We start from the raw sequence: 21,065 nt of genomic DNA on the forward strand, positions 1-21,065 counted from the left end.
TTCTTTATAATCTCAGTGATCACACACAACACACCCTCATGGCAAGTTTGCTCTGGAATTAAGGGTGCAGCTCCACAGCTGTAGAATCTGGCTGTTCCTACTCAGCAAGGGGCAGTACACAACAGGGAAAAAGGGGAAAGGAAAAAACACTAAGATGATGTGGAATAAAAACCAAAACAACCCGGCATTCAGCTTGGGTTTATTTCTGCACGTGTAATTAATGAAAGTAATTGAAAGCTTTAATTCTGTGAAAAAAGCTTGCTGTGCACTTTCAGAAGAGGTTTGGGGGGTTTTAACAGTTACTAAACAAAGAACAGTAGAGGTGAAGAAGACTGCACAAATAACCTGCTAGTTAATTACCTCCACGGCCTTTGTCTTTTCATCCTCTGCTTTCCTCTGCTGACGCTGCTGTTCCTCAAGCCAATCTCGCAGCTCAGATTCCTTCAGCTGCTCAGCCTGCAAGTCTTCAAGTGCAGCTGCCAAATCCTTTTCTTTTTTTTCCAATTCAAAGCTGCAAAGTTCAGAAAGACATTTCCATGTTCAGAACAGAACATCCTTCACTAGCATCACAAGCAAGACATTTTGGGTTGGTTTCTCTGAGTTTTTTCTATTGATTTGTTTCTTTAAGGTGGCCTCTATTCTTTCTAAAGGGGATCAGTTTTCAAGTCACAGCTATTTAGCATCTGAAAACACTTACCTCCCTGCAAGCCAAGCTAGCATTGCTCTATTTAGTAAGAATTAAGAGATAGAGAGACGTTATTTATCCTGGCAGAGCAAAGCTGTCCAAAAGTTGTCCCATGAGAGGAAAGAAAAATATTGGCATACACTAAGAGGGGAAAGGAACATACCCAAGATGACAGAATTTAGTAAAGGAAATGTAACCCTTAAAAGTGAGAGACCCTAGTTTGCCTTCCTGTTTCCAAGTGCTAAGCCATTTGTGAATCCAATTAGTATAAAGCTCTTTCAAACTTGCTGATAAGTCAAATAAATTAATAGATCTACTTCTCACCGTAACTGATTTATTTCCCTCTGAATCTCCTCCAGGGATTTCTGCAACCTTTCGTTCTCTCGCTTACTTTCAGAAAGCTCTGATTTCAGGGATGCCTTTTCTTGATTCAGGAGATCACATGTTTCAGAGGCTCTTTTCTGCTCCTCAGAGAGGGTGCTCTGCAAGTCACTTACAATAGATTTTTCCTGCTGAAGCTTATATTCCAATAATTCAACTAGGATGAGAAAACATTGTAACAGTTATTTATATTACAGAGACCTTGACAATGTAGTATCACTTAAACTAATTCAAATTAAGAAAAAAAAATCAGCTGTGTTGAAGTGTTCATCTAGAGAATTCACTTCTTTTCATACATGAGAGGAATAAGCAGAAAGATGCACAAACACTATGATTCTACTATTGTGATAGTCTGTAAGCAATATGTTACTAATGGATTTTAAACCTCCTTAAGCAAACTTATCCACTTACATAAACATTTTATGACAGGAATCACTAAATAAAACCTGTTTTGCCAGCTCTGTTCAGAGTTAAGAGAAACAACTTTCCCTAAATTTGGAGGTTCCTGTTTGATAAGTACTAGTGCATGTGCTATTAATAAGCTTTTAAATGGCTGAATCCTGAATGATAATGAAGGAAAAACAAAAACAAGGAAAAAGTGTTTTGCTTTGAAGAGAGATGTTTGTTTGACCAAGGTCACTTGCACTTGTTTCTTTATTACATAAAGGCAACCTGCTGTGAAAACCAAGGCTTGCTTATTTAGTCAGGAACGTGGGTTAGCAGTGGGCTTGGCGCTGTTTATGGTTGGACTCCACAGCCTTAAAGGTCTTATCCAACCAAAAAAATTCTGTGATTCTATACTAGCAAACACATTAATGAGAGGAAAGAGAAGGGAGTGTCTTAACATACAAACTGTGAGTCTGCTGGTAGATAAAGCCGGATACTGAGAGAGACAAGAAACAATGGGAAGGAATTCCATAGGAATTCCACTAATTGACTTACCCAAGGCTGTGTTATATCCCTGGATTTAACTAAAAGAACAGAGACAAGGAAAAGGAGAAGGGGGGATGTATATTAGAAGGGGGTCTGTATTAGGCAATTTGGGAAGTCTGTACCTCTCGAGTACCTCAGCCACTGGGGAAAGAGAGAGGGAAATGCAGCTAGGAAATTAGGATAAAAGAGGCTGTGTCCTCTATCAATTTGAGAGACTCCATGGGAAATGCTCATGACCTCTCCCTTTACTCACAAATAAAGTTACAGGACTCCTCCTTTTTGGACATAAGCCTCTAGAATTTGTGGATCAATTTTTCTGACATTAACAATTCCCTGCAAACAAATTCCCTACTGTCCTTGCTGTATTTTCTCCATGTATACACTACTTCAGTTCTATTGCTTTGGGTTGTTTTACACTTTCTCTTTGCTTTTCACAGATTTGTCTTAACTACTGATACATGAGAAAGAACTGCTAACATCATAGGCAACCTGAGTGCATTCAGTAAAACTGAAGAACTGTACAGCATCTGCTTCTTTGCAAGACACCTTTTTTTGCCTTTTACTTTTGAGGCAAAAACAAACTGATGCAGAAGACAGAAAGAACTGAGAAAGACAGTAAGAATTACCTTTCCTCCTGAGCTGGTGTTCCTGTTTGTTGCCATGATCTTCAGCCTTGGTAAGGGTTTCCTGGAGCTGCTGGAGCTTTTCCTGGTTCTGGAGATGTGTCATGCGGAGCTGAGCTCGGAGGTCCTGGATTTCTGACAGCAAGCTATTCCGGTCTGAGGAGAAGAGGTGCTCCACAACCATCTGCCTCTGCTCCTCCTGAAACAAACCAAACTATTCAAACTACAAGGCTGTTTCCATATCTCCTGCAAGGATAAACGCTAAGGAAATGCTTGCAGCACAGGTTTTATACAGAAGCACTCAAATGACTAAGTATTGCTTCGTGTTAACGCAAAATGTTAATATGAGGTAAAAAAGAAAAAAACCCACTTCACTTGTCTTATAGGGTTTACACATAACTACTACAACCTAGAAACTAAGTATTATTGGCAAAAATCCCCCAGATTCAGAGTTAGTTCACTACATATCCTTTGCAAGAGAGGTCTGTGAAGCTCTAGACAAATGGGAAGAAAGGAAAGAATTGTACTAAGTATTTCCTATTCACTATCACAGTCTTTCTGGCTAAAATAATCTTCTTGCCAGCTAAAATAATCAATAGGCTTTGTAACACCATGAACAAAGTTCAAGAAAAATGCTACCACAACAAAAACTCTAAAAACTATTGATCCCACGCCATCTGCATTAACACACAAAATTTAATAACAGAAGCAAAAACTGAAAAAAACTCTTAAAAATAAGAGAATAAAGAAGTGATTTATGAGCAGAACACTTTAAGAGCTTTTCATACTTGCTGTTTCATTATATACTCCAGCTTTTCCCCTAATGAACTTGCGTCGCCAGCTGCAGGATTGGAGAAGTGAGACTTCAAGTCAATTTGCAACACATTTCTCTCCTTCTCAAACATGTTCTGTACTGCTTGCAGAATTTCTCCTCTCCAGTCAGCAGCAACACCTGAAATTTCCTGTCAAAATATATATTTTTTTAAATGGCATCTCTCAACCTGTAGCCCAGTGTTTTCATATCATAAGAGTATATCTTAATTTAGGCACTTTTAGAAGTGTTTAAACAGTATTGTCCCATACTCCTTAAACATAGATACGTGCACACAAGCCTCATAAAATATTACATATAAAATATACATTTATACATATATATATAAAACCTGGTTACCCTGCTTTAAAGGGGATTTGATCGCCATACCTTGTCTCCTCTATCTGCCACCTTGCTGAGGTAATCCTTCAGTGACTGGATAGCATCCAGTAGGGATAATCCCTCCTTCTGCCAGCCCTCCATCACTGCTCGGGTCTGAGGGACGTTCTTGGGCTCCCTAAAACCATAGGGATGCTCTGACAAAGCCAGTATTTTGTGGCTCTCCTCATACACCATCTTCAGCACAGCCTGAGAAGGGAAAAACAAGGTAATATTAGGAAACAGTGTAAGAGTAGGATGGGACAGTACTAGACAACAAAACTAAGGTGTCTGTGTATCAACACACTAAGATGCAATTAAGTATAAATTATTATTTATGCCAAAGGGCTGTGCTTTACCTTTGTTTCTGAACCATTTAGCTAACTTTCCTGGGAATCAATTAAATTCTATCAAGTCTGAAGCTATGTTACTAAACCCCAGTGATGCCAGAAAGCTGAATCATGTATTTAGAAAACCTTGGCTTAATTTAGCCAATTGTGTACAAATAACATCTCCCAAAATCATCAGTTTTAATAATTTACACAGTGGAAAATGTTTCCTCTGACATTGTCAGGCCAAATAATATATTTTAAATAAATTCCCCGTTCACAAACTATTACATCATGCACAGATGTTTCCTGGCCTCTTTTCAAGGAAGGTCACTGGAGATTTAAGTCCTTTTCTTACACACATCTCATCAGAAATATCCCAGATTCCATGTGGAGCTGTTCCTCATTGCTACTCACTTCAACAACAACACAGAGTACTTTTATTTAACTCTTTAAATTCTTTTCTTGCACTTTTTTTAATTACTTTTGAACCAACTTGAGTTGCTTTTCTGTCACTGGAATCAAAATAGTGATTACTTCAAGAATCAATGAAAACCTTTAGTAAACATTAACAGCAGAAGCACAATAAAGTGTTCAAACTAAACATTCAATACTGGAACATGCACTCAGATCTTCCAGCCAGTAAAGTCTAGACTGATGCTCTACAAAAGAAAAAAAATATATCTCTGTTCCTTAAGGTAAAATAAAACTCACCTCTTCCATTAAGTCTCTGAGACTATGCTTTTAAGAATTATTAGTTTTTTAGGCACAGAATGATAGAATGGTTTTTAGTTGGAAGGGACCTTCCAAGACCACTTCTAGTCCAACTCTGCTGTGACACACATGGGGAACATCTTTTAGTTCAGGTTGCTCAAAGCCCCATACAACCTCATTTTGAGTGGATTCTGGGATGGACTTCTAGGGTTCTGCCACCTCTCTGTGCCAGTGTCTCATCACAAGAAATTGTTTTACTTATGTCCAATCTGTTTCATGATCTAACTGGGCACTGAGATGAGGCTGAAAGGTCAGTAGTTTCCAAGGTCCTCGTTATGCTTTTTGAAAAGGAGTGCTATATTTCCTTTTTCTCCAGTCACTGGAGACTTTATCTGACTGCCATGACTTTTCAAAAATTATGGAGAGCGGCTTAGCAACTGCAACTGCCCAATTTCCTCAGGACCCTGGGATTCATGCCTTCTGGTCCCATGGACTTACCTATTTCCAGGTTCCTCTGATAGTCTTGAATCTGATCTTCTCTTACAATAGGAGGCTCTTCATCCCTCCAGTCCCTTCCTCATCTAATTTAAAGCTTTCCTTACAGGTTTGGCCAGCTTATTGGAGGACACACTCTTGTCCCACTCGGTCAGGTGAATTCCATGAGCTCCCAACACTTCTGGCTTCTCAAAGGTAAATCAGTGATCATAAAAATGAAAACCTTGAGTGCTGCACCAGCTGCACAGCCAGGGATTCACCTCTATCCTGGTCCCCTTCCTCTGACTGGGAGTATAGAGAATATCACCCATGGTGCCAATCCTTTGAACTGCCCTGTTACAGTACTGTTACAGCTCACATGGGGGATAATCTGTAGGGCTCGCTCAGCTTGGCAGCCTCAATAATACCACAAATACAAACTGCTGGTAAGCAACAAACTTCTCCAGAGAAAGTATCAGGATGGCAAGAGGGTGTTTCAGTGCCTCCCAGCAAGGAATCTCCAGTTACTAACACCTGATGTGCTTTTCTGGTAGCACTGGTTCTAATGCCAACAGATGGTTTCATCAGCTTTGCATGTTTGGCTTTTCCTGGATCACATCAGTTACTCCACATGCTCTTCCTTCTCCAACCCTAAAGCATCATGACTCTTATGAAGGGCAGCTGGATGGGGGAAGGATCTTCCTTCTGACTTGAACAGTGATAAAGGTCCAGTGTCCATCTTGTGAGTTACCTGTGCCAGCTAGCTTGAGTGAGTTTCAGCTCAGGCTCACCTTCCCTCCTTTAAGTCTTCCTCCATTGTGCTGGGCAAGCTGAAAGAACCTGCTAAGCACTTTAGGACGCAGTATTCCTTTCTAGGAAGGCTATTTCCTCTAGTTTTGTATTACTTGAGAACTCACTGTAACCTGCTGTATTCTCCCATAGATGAGAATTTCTCCCTTTTCACAGGTGGAATTTTCGGAACGGCTGAGAGCTTGTTCAGCAAACCAAAAAGTTCCAGGCATATTCAACTTGCTTTACTGACTAGAGTGAGTAGTCACTGCTCAGTCTTCTGCATATTCCTAATGCTGCTTGAACTGGCTTTGAAATATCCCTACACACCTTGCAATGGTGTTTCACAGCTCTCCATCACATCAGGATGACAAGAACATGCAAGGGAGCATGAGGTCAGCCACCTATCACTGCTTCTGAAACAACTTTCAGTGAAGCCTCCATGGAGCAAATTCAGCAATCCTTCTACCCCCATGTTCTGAAACAGCACCAATCCTGTCCTAGCAAAATTAGTTCAATTCTAGCAAATACAAGCAAATAGCAGTGATTTTGTTACGAGAGATGCAAGGACAAGAACCACAATCAACTTGAAGTTTAAACCATTGCAGACAGCTCTCAGTGTAAATGTAGCAGCGAACTACTTTATATTAGCATTTCATTTTTGCTGTCCAGTTTTAATTTACTGGTATGCTCATATTAATCATACCTTACCTTCATCTGTGGTGAAAGTATTTCCTTTTCTCTCATTGATTCCATGATATCTGGAATTATTCCGCGGTATCGCAGATAAGCCATGACATTGGCATCTAGGTGATCTGATGTTTGTAGCTCCTGCTTTAGTTTAGCTGCCAAATTTGAGCTGGTATCTGAAGGAAGAGACAACCCCCCATTCCCACAAGGTGTTATAAATATGAAAAGAACTTGAAACCAGAACAACCACTTGCAAAATAACCATGATTTCTTCTGCTCGTATGAATGCAGGATCATATTGAGTTGTTTGGTTGAGAATTCAACTAACTTAAACAAGGTAAAAGTCAGTAAGTTGACTTTAGACCCAGAGAAATTGTTGTAGTTAAGTCAGGACTCACTTAAACCCCCTGCCTATTTTCTGTATGTACAGATGAAAAGGTAAAAGCAGGCACAAATATATATATATATAGATATATATGTGTATGTTTTATATATGTATGTTCTTAAACAAAGAACAACCTGCCAAAGGCATAGCTTTCCAATAAAAGACCCACAGAAAAAGAAAATGGGAGAAAGGAGAAACATGTTTTTGTATTGAAATTAAGAAAAGGTAAAAGGAATCTATGAAGTTCCACTTACTGCTGCCACATCCATCGCTCATTGCAGATGCTCTTGATTGTTCATCATCTTGTAAATCAGAAGGGGTTAAAGTCAGATTATCAGCTTCTCTCATCTGCTTGAGAATAAGTTTTGCATGTTAATTTGGTTATCTGAATCCTGCTGTTGGTTTCTGCATTTAGAAAATGCAGAAACCTTGTTACTAGTGCTGATTTTAGCAAATGTCTACTTGATATAAGTGCTAGAGATGGCAAATATCACGATTAATGCAACATAGGCACTCTCTGGAAGCCATTATGAAAGATACATGTATTTATATATAATTACCCATCAAAGCAAGGCACAAAAATATATAGCTGAAGATAAATTTTCTGAAGTACAGGCTTTATCTTCCTGTGAAATTACAAAATACAGACAATATATATGTATCAGGGTGTAGGTTTCTACTACTTGGAGCTCATGGCCCCTCAGCAATCCCCAGAGCACAGAGCTGAGCAGTCTTGTTTAGTAAGAATTAAATCAGACATGGACTATCACTTACCAGAATCTTCTTCTCCATATCTTCATCATCATCAACAGAATAGGTACTTTCAGAGAAAGCTGGAGATTTTCTATCTACTCCCACTGCTGCATCCCCACTGCCATTTTCATCCAGGTTAGAATATCCCAGAGATATAGAATTATCTCCTTGCAGGGATGACCTTGTGTGCACAATTTCAAAATCTGTGTTTTCAGCCTCTGAGAAGGGTGTCAGGTAAAGAACTGGTTGAAGTTCCATGCTCATATCTTGCTTTCTCATCATCTCAGGCGAGCCCCATGAAGACATGCTTGCAATTAAATTCTGGAAATCTTTTGGAGTCTCTTTGTCTATGTTCAAATTGTGTTTTGGTGAATGAGGAGTTTGATGAATTTCCAATATTTGCTGGCTATGCTTTTTCAAATCTTGATCCCCTTCAGAGCTGTGGATCACATCCAACTCCTGGCACAAGATATTTTCTTGTGATTGCGTAATCTGTGTTTTTTGATTTTTATTGTGAACTGTTAAGTCACACGTAACTTCATCTTTTTCCTACAATGAAATAACAGATATTAATTGCTTAATGGAATTTGAGTATGATTTCACAAACTGAGAAACATGCACTTTAAAAAAAAGACCTTTCAGAATTGATTTTTCCTTCAATCCCTTTATCTAAGGCATTTTAAGACAAAATTACTCTTCTAATCTCTGATTCTGTGACTGAGTCTAAATAATGCACTATTTGAGAAGATATTTTAGTTTATTTTAAACCTGTCAACATAGAAATTTACTTTCATCCTCCATGCCTGTTAGTTTGTTAGATACAGTGAATAATTGTTTTCCCTCTCAATTTAGATCATCCTTCTTAATCCTTTTGTGTTAATCATGCCTCTTAATCATCTGCTTGAAGCCTAGTGCTAGCTGCTTGGACTTTATTCTGTTTGCTGCTGCTCCAGCTTTCATTTTAATACACTTCCTATTTTTCACATTGTTTCCACTTTTGAACCCAAGCATAACTGTAGGAGGGGTTCTTAGCTCCTCTAAGAATGATGTCAATATTACATTTTTTCTAATACTAGGATGAACTTGATCCATAGGAAAAAAGTCTGTTGTGATGAATGCTTGAAGACATGGTAGTTTATTTACTTTGATTCAACATATTCTCCAATTTTGATAATTATCCCTCTTCAGCCTACTTAAAAACTTCTAGCACTTAAACATGCAAATACATATACTGACATATAAATATTAATTTAAACCTTTCAAAGTCTGAGTTCCTACCTGAAAAGTGATTTTTCTATCATTTAACTGCCCCCAGAATTCCAGCATACCCTGATATCCTTCAAAATGTTATCAGTCCTCTCTTCACTGGATCCTAAATTATTTCTGTTTTTTAAATAGGGATCTGACAATCCCCACCTGTATAAGCAACATGGTCCAGCAGCCACTGGAGTAGAAATGTGCTAACTTGTACATCAGTCTGCATGGGTCATTGAACACTTTTCCCATCTGTTTCCCTTTTCTGAGAGATTTCTGGGACAGACTGTGAATATAGAGTGTCACCCAAGCACTGATGGCACTACTCCAAACTTGAACTTCCAAGCAAACAAAAATAAAAACACCAGGAATGATCCCATGTTTTGCCTAGCTACACTCTGCATTTCTGCTTTAAAAAGAAAGATGTCATTATACATAGCAATTATCCTATCACTTCTTTAAATAAGTCAACTCCCTTGGATGATTATTGTATCATACTGCCAAGCAGGGCCCTGAAAATCCACACAAGCCTAACACTGAATGTTCTTCCTTTCCTGTGTACTCAAACTCTTCATATAAGCCCTCTTAACTAGCACTTATCACCTCTGTAAGCCAGCCTTTAAACACAGTAAGTTGATGTATGACAGAATTCTACAGCTCTCTGAAAAAAAAATCACCTGGTCCTACTGCCTTCTAAAATTGAATGATTTAATAAGGGTTTAAAAAGATTAGGTTACTTGGAGCAAATGGTTCTAGGAAAGATTCAGAATAATTACAAGAAAGAGTCACAGTAAATGCAGGTTTCTGAAAAGAAAAGGAGATATGATGAAGTGTTTTCAAGTAGTTCCCCAATAGAGATATGAAGGATGGAAAACAGTCCTGGTAGCTCATGGTGGGCTCATTGCCTGGCTTGCTGATGCCCAATGTCTCACTCTCCCTCCTCAACACATCAGAAGGAAAAAATAAGATGGGAAGAGCTCACAGGTGGAGAGAAAGGAAGGGATATCACCTATTAATTACTTTCACAGGCAAAATAGCGTAAAATGGGGAAAATGTATTTAATCTATTAATCTAGAAATAGATTATTCTAAAAAAGCCTCCAAAAAATAATACTATTAAAAATCAAATCACATACCAGTTTAGCAGTAGGGGATGCCAATACTCCACATGACTGATCAATATTTGCTTCTAATTCCTCCATTCCATTTTTAAGGGCTACATCTTTTCTTTCTCTCTGGCAGAATGGCTTGAGAAATGCAGTCTTTTCATGACTTACTTGCTCCTTCAGCTTGCAAGACTCCAACTGTGAAAGAAGTTCAGCTCTTTCCAGTCGTAAGGCATCGAGCTCTTTTAGATGGGCCTTGATGTCACCTTTCAGTTTTGCAGTGCTCCCTTGCAGTTCCTTGATTTCTCTCAGATAAGCTACTTCTTTCTGATTCAGTGCTTGCACCTGGAAATCAAGTCTGGAAACTTCTAATTGAAGACTGTAAACATCTTGTGCCTGACATGTATCTCTCTTTTCCAGCTCTGTTTGGAGCTCTGCTGCCTTTTCTGTTAAGTACTGCAGCTCAGTTGTGTCAGCTTCTCTTTGATCTGCCATTGTCTTAATTTGCATGTCTTTCTCTAGAATATTTGCATCCCTCTCTCTCACCTTATCTTCAAGTTCTTGAACTCGAGATGCTGTCATCTTTGTTTCAGCCTCTCTCTGAGACAAACGAGTTTGGGAAAGGCTGTATTGTTCCTGAAGTGCCTTGTGTTGGATTCTCAGGGCACTGAGCTCTTCAACAGACTGCTCTGATGATTCTTGCAACTGCTGGCATTTTTTCTCCAAAATTTCCACTTCTGTTTTGAGCTGCAATTCCTTTTTTTCCAGTTGCTGCTGCAGAGCTTCTCTAGAAGCTGAGACAAGCTCCAGTTCCTCCTGAAGTTCTCTCACTGTGGAGAGCAGCGATGTGTTTGTTCTGTTTGGATCAGGATCACCCTGACAATCTACCAATCCCTTCTTCAACTCATTCTGAAGGTTTTCCACTGACTTTCCCAATGCAACTTCATAGAAATCATCTTGGTTGTCACTATCTTCATGACATACTGGTCCAAATTGTGCCAAGTCTTTTTGGAGCTTCTCAATTACTCCATGGAGTTGCTCCACCTCTTCATCCTTGTCCTTACGCAGCCTCTCCTGGTCAACGCGAAGGTGCTCAACCAGTGACCTGAGTTCTTGAAGTTCAGAGTTTTGGTCTTCTGCAACCTAAGAGAAAGGATAAGGACTAAATATTACTGTATGTAGGCAATTATTATTGCACACAGAGTTGATATTTCTCTGCTGTATCACACAGGCATTAAATCACACATTTAACAGCAGGAAGAAACACACATTTCAGCTGGTAACTTCTCAAAATAATCTCTGCTTTCCAAAGAATTATCAAACATATTTAATTTACAGTAAGAATCTGCACACCTTGCTTCCCCCAAAAATCAAGCAATGAACATATAGTAAGCACTTTTACTTTATTCTCCAGAGCATTCTGCAGCTCATGCTGAAGTCTCTTCATCTGCTCATTCAAGTGATCGATTTCTTGATTCTTTTCTTCAAGTAGTGCTTGTGGGAATGACAAAGCTGAGGAATCGCTAATACCCACGTCCTGACTTTGCTTCACATGAAGTTTTGTTAGATCCTCCTGACCAGAAAAAACAATCTCATTAGAAAGGACTGACAGTCTCTCTCAACCTGAGGTCAGAATAGAACTAGGGGCTTTGTTTAAACATTCTCCTCTTTACTATAATGGTGAAGAGCTCAGGAACACAACTACAGCTTCTTTGGGTTTGCACCACTGTATTAGACTGCCCCAACCCAGAAAATAACCTCAATTTTTGATTTAAATCAAATCACTGTAGAAGATAATGCTGCAAGCACGAATCCACAATACTGGGAGACTTTGGTTCTACAGTACCCAGCATTCATTCTGGTAAAGGAAATGCAACATTCTGCTGGCAAGAGAAACAACCCAAATACCTGTTTACAACATCATGAGATGAAGACTTCAACACTCCAGAAAGCAGGTCTCTGACATTTTAGGCACTGCACTAAAGTTAAGGAACCTACCTTCAAGTGGGCATTCTCTGCCTGAAGCTGGCTGATGCTTGAAGTGCTAAGGTTTTGCTGTATCTCTAACTGCAAGTTCAGCTGCAATATCTGCTCTTCTTTCTTGTTCAAGTTATCTTTATATTGTTCTAGTTGGTCTAGCAAGTTTGTAATCTTAAAAAAAAAAAATGCATAGTTGTTTCAATTAAGTCCTCCAGGATAAAACATCATTCATTGCTTTATTTAATGACAAGAAGTAACTTCAGCAAATTCAGTGATTTAAACTCTAATCAACCTGCATTATTAAGTACCTGACACATAAAAAGAGTGAGAAGCTTGCTTTCCAGCTCACCTGCAAAACCAAAGTACTGCAAAGGTGGGTTTCTATTTTCTTTTTAAAAAAAATCTACCTGCTCACAAAAGATGCATTAATCTGTATTGTGAAGGCTTGACTGATGTCATTTGATGTAAGAATATGAGACATATTAGCATTTGATGTACAACAATGACGAACAGTCAATATAAACACCATCCTTTTCCTCCCAGAAGCCAGAAATTAGCACTGCAGTGCTAATCCCAGTAACACAGACATCAAAGAGACTATTCAATAACCACATTTTTCTCTGCAGTGTGATGTTGCCATCCACTGGTTTTATCATCTCTTGGCCTTAATGGGTAGCAAGGTAGAGTGGCTTTGGGAATTACAATTGTTGAAATCACACTTCATAAGACAAATGGAAATTCCTCTCCGTAAGAAATTAATTTTTATTCTAAGAAATCTAATTTTATTTTCATCTTTTACTGTTCTTGAAAGAACAGTGTACAATTGACTGGAGGATCACACCTGTTTTTCTTCTTTACACATCCTTAACCAGTCTGTGTGTTTCTATATCACAGATATTATAATAATTATGTAATAACAATATAAATATACAATGGGGTTGTGTATGCATCTATACATGTAAATCCAATAGAAGTTCCAAATGTTGTGACCAATTACTCTGTGCTTCTTCTTAGCTTGACACAAAAACTCATCACATTCTGTCAAAACAGAGGTTAAACTACAGCATTATGGGTAATTGCCCTTTCTGGTCTTAAAAGAAGTATCTCTTACTCTCAAACAAAAATGGATCTACCTATTTCAACTTTGGAAGGAAAGGAAAATCAGTTTACAAGTGATACTGATCAGTTTCAAAATTAGGTGAATCATCACAAGAGTATTTCCAGCAGGAAGGGAGATGGACACAGAACAAAGCAAGAAAAAGGAAGGTTAGCTGAGGCCAAAGCACCTCCAAGTCTGCAGGACTCTCCCAAAGCTCTCACCTCTCTCTCCTTGGCCTCAAGTGCTTCCTGCTCTGCCTGGCGCTGCTCCTTCAGCACTGGGGCAGAACTGCCATCCACTGGCACTCGGTGCCTCGCTTCGTCCAGCTTAGACTGCAGGGCAGAGATCTGGATCAGGTTATTGTACTGCTGCTGCTGCAGTGCCTCTTTATCCTGAAAAACATTGGGTTGTTTTAATGTTAGCATTAATTGCTGTCAATATACAAACCTACCTAACCAGAACAATCCTGCCAAAACACTTCAACCCTGGCACACTCAGTAAAAGAAAAGTACATAATCCCAGTGGCCTATAAAGAAATAGGAATTCAAAACAACTGAATGCTTTTAGCTCATTTTTTACCCCCCCTATTTTTTGTAACCCAAGTTTAACAACTTCTGAAAATTTAGCATTCAGTGGTAAATTATACTTTCTCAGTTCGACAGCATTCAATATGTTTAAGAACATCTTGTTCTTGTAGCCATTTCCAAATTTATTATGATACCATATATGTCACAAACTAAATTTGATAGGTGGACAGAATTTAAGAAATAAAGAGTTCTGAGCAGATCAAAACCTACTCACAAACACTTCAAGTTCAGTCAGAATGTAATAGAGCACCACTAAGTTTGTCCAACCTGTGATCTGCCAAGCTACCATAGCTTTTTTACTTAAAATTCTTTTTTGGTCCTCGTTCTCTCACAGTCTCAGGAGCTGGGTCAGTCCAAAGAGGAAAGGTTCACTTGGGAATTGTCTGAACAATAAGCCTACATATCTGTACTTAATGCAGGAAAGGAAAGCTGGACAAGAAACTAAGGCAGTAATTGCCTCTGTTGTTCAACACTTACTCTGCCTATAGCTTAATTCACATATCTTTAATAGGTTATTTTGGACTCATCGTATGATTTGCAAAAAAAATACATTAACTATCTTTTCTCTAATTCAAGAGATCTAATGCCCAGAGTACATGGCTAGCATCTTCTGATCATAAACTGAAAGTAGCAGCAACTAAAAAATAAAAATAAATTGCAAAGTTAATGCTGTGTCACAGCATCAAAAGGGAAGGGAAAACCAGAAACTTTTCTTGCCCTTGCATGTAAACTGTGATATCAACCAGTCCCTCAGGAAAGAACATACATAAAACCAAACCTCAAACAACAGCAGAGCCCATTTTTTGTTTTTTATTGACTAAACATGTTACTCAAACCACACTGATCACTGACCAAAAGCCTTCAGCACCAGTGTGCAATCCAGACTCCTGCAGAATTGGGCTCCCTTAGCTCCAGTGTCCTTGCCTTTCCTGGACAGCAGAGCTGCAAGTGTGCAGTGTCAGTACAGCTCTGCACACTCGAGTTCAGTTGCATGTCCTGAGGTTGCTATAGAACAACCCAGCAAAATCAAATGGCAAACCAGGCAAAAGTCAGGGCTTTATGTAATGCATCTTCAGTGTAAAACCCTCTGGGTGGTCATTCACATGTAGTCTAAGGTATTTCTTCCATGAATCCCAAAATCCGCAGGAGAGCAGCCTCCCTAAATTAGCCCCACTTTTTAGATCTCAAGCAAAAGGATGAGCAATCCTCCCAACACAACCCTATCCAGGAACTTCAATATTAAGTATCAGCAACCTGAAACCACTGAAAGTAACTGGAGCAGGATAAACCAAAGACCTGTTTCATGCACATCAGAGCAGGACAAATGGATCTGTTAGCTGTGATTTTACTCAGTATTCCTTAGAAACCCCCACTGTTCTATATTCACGACATTCTATTTCCAGACCTGTTTCTTATTTCTCCATCACCTGCCACACATGCATTTTTCATATGTTGGAATCTGGGGGACAATAAAATTCTGCAATTGCCATTCACATCAAGTGTATTTTTACAGAAAAATGCCATGGTATGTAATTGTCTCTAGAACTTATTTACTGCATAAAATCACTTCAAGACAAGCTATTACAATGCTTACAGGTGGCAAATTGAATACTACAACCTCATTTAGACTGGATGAATTACTTTCTCAAAAGAAATAAACCAAACCCACGAGTGTCTGAGTTTGGCTTATTTAAGATTTTTACAAAACACCAGTTGATGAGGACATTCAGACAACTAAAAGAATATTCTGAATTCACATGGATAAAGAAAGCCTATTTAACACAAAGCCAAGATTCCAGAGAAAAGAGCAACTTGCCAACAGCAAGCAGCACTGTGTCCATCCACTCCAAGGCAGACAAAGTGAATGGGAATGGCTTTTGTAAGTTTGGATAAAATCACAGAAAAAATTTATCTGGGAAATCTTTTTAGAGTTCTCTGACTCGAAGCACAACCAACTTGGCTCTGCTCAGACACTTCTCACAACTCCCAGTCAGAGACACCATTGCCACTTGGAGCCTCCTTGAAGGAGTGGCTGCCCCCAGTGTGACCATTTCCCCTTCCATTTAATTGGAATTTCCTTTGTTTATAATCATATCTTCTCATCCTTTCATTTGCACCTTCTTGTCTGACTCCACCTTCTTATAACCTCCTATTACTCAACTGTAGGCAACAAGATCTCCACAAAGCTTCTAACAACACTCCACCAAGGAAAATTGTTGGGAGGAAACAGAACATTTAGTTTCAGATAGTAGAAAAGTTACTCAAATGTTTGGTCACTTTTGCTAAATGGATTGTAATTCTTAACTCCAGGCTGTGATTAAATCTCTAGTACTAGCACAGCACTAGAAGTTTTGGACTGTGGCAAACAGGTTTGGCTTCAAAGACACAGAGCAAAAAAGGCTACAGATCAAGATAATTTGATTTTAAACACAGGTAATTACTGAAGAGCCTCCATGTTTGATATTCAGTAACACTATGTTCTCAGAAACTTCCAGAAAAGCACAAGAGCAGCTCTGAACCAGCAAACATGACAACTGTCAAAAGCAGCCTCCATAGCAGGACTTGGAGTAAGTCTTACTTAAGTCTTGTAAGTAATATCCAAGTACAAACTACTTAAAAGTAGTACATAAGTCTTTATAATGGACTTAAGAGTTTGTAGAACCAGAGATTATTTAAAACTGTGGCTGTGATATGTGCCATTAATACACTAGTTTAGCTCACCAGTGGCTGCCAGACAGCACTGCAAACCCTACTGACAAACCCCATAAAGCCACTGTCATGTAATGCCAACCCCATTTAAATAAGGATTTCAAAAGTACCTGTTTCAGTTCAGTTTCCACTTTCTTCATTTTCTGCAGCTGCTGTTCCAAGTTGTGCACAGTCTTTGAGACCTCAGCACCACTGAACTTCAGCTCTTGGATCTGTGCCACAAGTTTCTCTATCTCTTTATCACGAGCTGCAATTTCTTGGTGTTTTCGCTCCTTTTCTAGTAACAGTTTATTGTAATCATCAATCTTCTCTTTTATTTCTGCTTGCAAAGATTCAACCTACGCAGAAATTGCAGTATACAGATATTCAGGCAACATGAACAAAATTCCTTCCAGTTGAAAGCAAGAGTAATTTCATGATAAAGCAAGTTTTACTACGGATTAAAGTAGTGCTAAAATCCCAGGTGAAAATAAAACTAAATATGCATAGAAAGTATGAAAAAGTTAGCTTTCTGAAATCTTGTTTTCCAAATGCAGCAGCTCTTAGATACATAATTGATTACTCTCTTAACATTTCCAGTACCTCCCATAAAGTACTAGGTGAAAGGCTCCCAAAGGAGCCTTTTGCTGGTAGGGGTTTGTTAGTTATGAGATTAAAACCCCACCAAGATTACATGAATTATTAATAATAGCATTGCATTTATTTCTGTAACTTCAGAACCCTCTTCCAGGATTCCAACAAATTCCAATTTAAAGTAAGATACCAAGAAATGAAGGATAAATATGCAATCAGAGAGATTCCCAGGAGTCAACACAGGACAGATACTTCTTTTTCCAAAAATTATTTAAGTATGAAGAGGATACCAATTTTGAATTTTAGCTGCAGGAAAACAGTCATTCATTCATCTCACTACTCAAGGTAAAGGCAAGGCTAGGAGCTTTGGTGTGACAGACAGAGTACCTCAGTATGTGATAAAGTCATTTAGGACAGTGAAAGCAAGCTCAGGCAGGAAAGCAGTGGGAAAGGGGGAATCATCTGGTCAATACCCCTGAGCAAGGAAAATGGGATTTTACAAAATAAATGCTTTGTTCATCAAAAAGTGTCTGAATTGATGTAAATCCCACTTCAACATTATAAAATTAAAATTCTTGGCATTAACATAGATCTTTACACCTTCAAAGTGTTGTGCAGGTATACTAAAGCAGCAAAACACACTTCAGCAAATAGAGAAGAGTCAAATTAATAAGCAGGGAGAGTGTAAGACTGGTTAAGAAAACCAAAAGTGATGAACATTACATTTTCAGCTGCTTACAGGCACAAACATTTCCTTGCCTGTGTATCTTACTCCATTCTCATCTCATCAGCAACTAACCATGGCTAAGCATAATACAGGACTTACAGAAAAGCTTTTGGGTATAAAAAAATCTTCTAGAAGTCTCATGTTTCTAACGCTACAAAATTCGGGCATCAGAATCCCAAAACTATGGCACTTGAGACATGAAAAGCATGTTTACAACACCACATTGCTAGGAAATTGGTGCTGCAATCCTGTTAGCTAAGGAAACACTTCCATAACCTTCACTCTCACAATTTGCACTGCAGCTCCCAAGAACAGTCAGCCCTCTTCACAAAATAATCCCACTCACACACACCTTGAACCTAGTCAACATCAGAGAGGGCAATTTGTTATAACTGCAACATGCAGAAATCAGGAGTTCACTCGAGATGATTTGGTTTGGAGTGAGTTAAACACTTACTGATGTTACAGGTGCATTAAACAACTGAACAACTGACAGTTCTTGGCACAGAATTTCTTGCCCACATTCCTGGCCTGCCTACCTCATTGTACCCACAATGTCACTTGCTTAGTTACCATCCTTATGTGTTTCTCTCCAAGAAAATTTTCATCTTTTCTGACAGAGGTTGCAAAGCTACAGCATTAATTTTTGCAGCTATGCTCTCCAGCATGGAAAATTCATTAATTGGAAATGAATTCATACCAAAATACAGATGTGCACCTCTAACACCGAGGGACACAATTCCATCAACTATACATACATAAACAGATGACAATGAAATTAAGTAGCTTACACATTGAAGTTTTGATAAGAGCCAGGCCACAAACAAAAGCTGAAGGCTAAGGCACAGTTTTACCATCACCATTCCACTATCTTTGCTTTATGCTCCAAAAATCAACTTCTTTTATACCAAAGGACTGTTTCAGTGAATAACTGCCTGTAACACCTCTGAGCAATAAGCCAGGAGAAATAAGTACTTATGTACAGGAAATTAAACTGAAAGTAGTTCTTCATTCCCTGCAAGAATCCTGTCACCCTAAAACCTATATCCTTAGCTCCAAGTCTTGCTGGGTCATGTCCTGACATATCAATAAGAGAAAAAAAAGCTAATGCATATCTAGAAGGGATTGAAAGGAAAAAGAAAGAAAAGTTAGAGACATTCATGCTGTTTTCCATACCTGTAGAATCAATTCATAGTTCTGTATAATGTTCATTTATGTGAAAGAAAAACCAACCAACCAAAAGAAAAAAAAAGCAAAAGTTAATCTTTGAAACCAAGCATCAAACGAATGAACATGTGTAAACAAGGACTCACTTAGAAACTTAAATAGGACAAGGCATGCAGACAAAGGGGACATCTCTATTACAACTGTTACAGGTAGAAAAAAAATAAACACATTTAGCATCCAGAAGTCATTCCTCAGATGCACTTTTTAGAGCAGAGTGTCTGTAGTGCTGTCCTCCTTGGTTCATTTAAACCAGACTCAAACTTTACTGTAAAGCACATGCAACAGTTCTTTCCAACTCCATAACAAATAATCTAAGTGCACCCTCATTGCCTAAGTGTAGTTCAATCAGCTGGGGAAAAAATCTGCTTTCTGGGTGACAGAGGGGAGGGGAAAAAAAAAAATCTCCCAAGAGCCAGGTTTTGGTATTTAATTGTAATAAAAAACTCCTTTGGCCACCAAGTCTGGTTTTACTCACCCTGTGCTCTCTGGACTGTCCTGAAGTCTGTGATTTTGCTGACAGTTTTAACTGTTCTTCCAATTTTTGAATTTCCTGCTGAAAATCATCACGTTCATGTTCCCTTTCTATGGCTTGTTCCTGTAAACCCAGCCAGAGAGAGCCAAAATTTATTTTTGAATATTTCATTACAATCTTGAGTACAAGAATAATTTGGAGTTTGTTTTTGTGGTGAAGAAACTTAATTTAAAAACTAATTAACTAATTAATAATTAATCAGGACTACCTTCTAGTAGTTCTGAAAGCATATCTACAGTTACAGGGAAAGAAAAAAAAGAAAGCACCTTTTTAACTGCATCATACATATTATCAATTAATGAAAAGGAAAAACTAGCCTGCAATATTACAAAAAAAGGAATTTAAAATTTAACTTTTTTTTTTCCTGAGACTAGAATACCAAGGTCTTAATTTCAACCAAAACTGAAAATACCCCATTTTAGGAACCACATTCCAAGACTCAAAACACAATGAGAATTTATCATCTCCAAACCCACGGAAATGAGGTCTCTTACTTACATCCATGAACTGCCGCTGGTTTTTCAGCTGTTTTTCAAGAACTTCAATTTGCTGTTTCAATTCAGCAACCTGCAGTAACTGTGTAGCCAGGTCTTTGTTACTGTGCAGCTGCTCTTCCAGTTCCACCTCCAAAACCTTCATCTGAGAGCGCAAGTTGGAATGGTCCTTTTCTGCCTGACACTGAAGCTCCAGTTTCTCCTTGGACAAAAATTCTACTTCCTTAAGGAGACCTGAGTAAGAGCACACAAATAATAAAAGGTGTCAGTGCAGGGCACAAAAGTCAGATGTCTCAGACGAGATTGAATTTGGCTATTTTGGACAGCATCAAAACAAAGAAAAATATTCCTGAGATGGGCTGTAAGAGACACCCTACACTGCTCTACCCTCAGTCCTTGCCAGCTTTCTGTCCCAAATCTCTCCTTAATCAAGCCATCTAAAGCAGAGTTCTCAGTGCCTCTAAACTCTTATGCAAAGACCCTCTGAAGCAAACTGCTATGAAAAGGCAAAGTTACTGTATTTCTTTGAACCTGGGTAGGGATTAAAACCCACAGAAAAATCATGCTTACTGAAAATCAGTCCAGTTCTGAGGTGACAGGGAAGCTTTTAACCTGGGAAAAAAGATGGCACATACTTTCCCCATGCAGACTGCAAAAGAAATATCAAAAATAGGAAAGTGTACATAGCTCAAATTATATAAGTTATGAAGAGTTAATTTATAGCTACAAACTGCATTTTCAAGCAGTTGGATGCACTGAATACACTGTTTAGGAGACCAAAACTGAGACTCCACTGTGAACACTCTTGGAGAAAAGCTACTTTAATGTGAATA

General features: G+C 38.6%; 1 protein-coding gene across 6 annotated transcripts in view; it reads right to left on the minus strand.

The window, feature by feature from the left end:
• PCNT (pericentrin) overlaps positions 1-21,065 on the minus strand; it is a 69,603-nt gene that overhangs the window by 10,570 nt on the left and 37,968 nt on the right. For 3 of the 6 annotated variants that reach the window (XM_085065917.1, XM_085065922.1, XM_085065918.1), the window contains 16 exons: positions 20,237-20,466; positions 19,682-19,801; positions 19,156-19,176; positions 16,790-17,017; positions 13,605-13,775; positions 12,303-12,455; positions 11,707-11,877; positions 10,335-11,447; positions 7,967-8,494; positions 7,447-7,543; positions 6,829-6,983; positions 3,824-4,021; positions 3,411-3,584; positions 2,626-2,821; positions 1,010-1,223; positions 361-511 (listed from right to left, as the gene is read on the minus strand). In XM_085065917.1, coding sequence (XP_084922043.1) covers positions 361-511; positions 1,010-1,223; positions 2,626-2,821; positions 3,411-3,584; positions 3,824-4,021; positions 6,829-6,983; positions 7,447-7,543; positions 7,967-8,494; positions 10,335-11,447; positions 11,707-11,877; positions 12,303-12,455; positions 13,605-13,775; positions 16,790-17,017; positions 19,156-19,176; positions 19,682-19,801; positions 20,237-20,466 — 3,920 coding nt within the window. The remainder of the gene's footprint in view (positions 1-360; positions 512-1,009; positions 1,224-2,625; positions 2,822-3,410; positions 3,585-3,823; positions 4,022-6,828; positions 6,984-7,446; positions 7,544-7,966; positions 8,495-10,334; positions 11,448-11,706; positions 11,878-12,302; positions 12,456-13,604; positions 13,776-16,789; positions 17,018-19,155; positions 19,177-19,681; positions 19,802-20,236; positions 20,467-21,065) is intronic. The other 3 variants (XM_085065923.1, XM_085065920.1, XM_085065921.1) reach the window with 2 other exon arrangements.

This window comes from Lichenostomus cassidix, chromosome 7 (assembly GCF_008360975.1).
Source record: "Lichenostomus cassidix isolate B80296 chromosome 7, HeHo_3.0, whole genome shotgun sequence".
NCBI lineage: Eukaryota > Metazoa > Chordata > Aves > Passeriformes > Meliphagidae > Lichenostomus > Lichenostomus cassidix.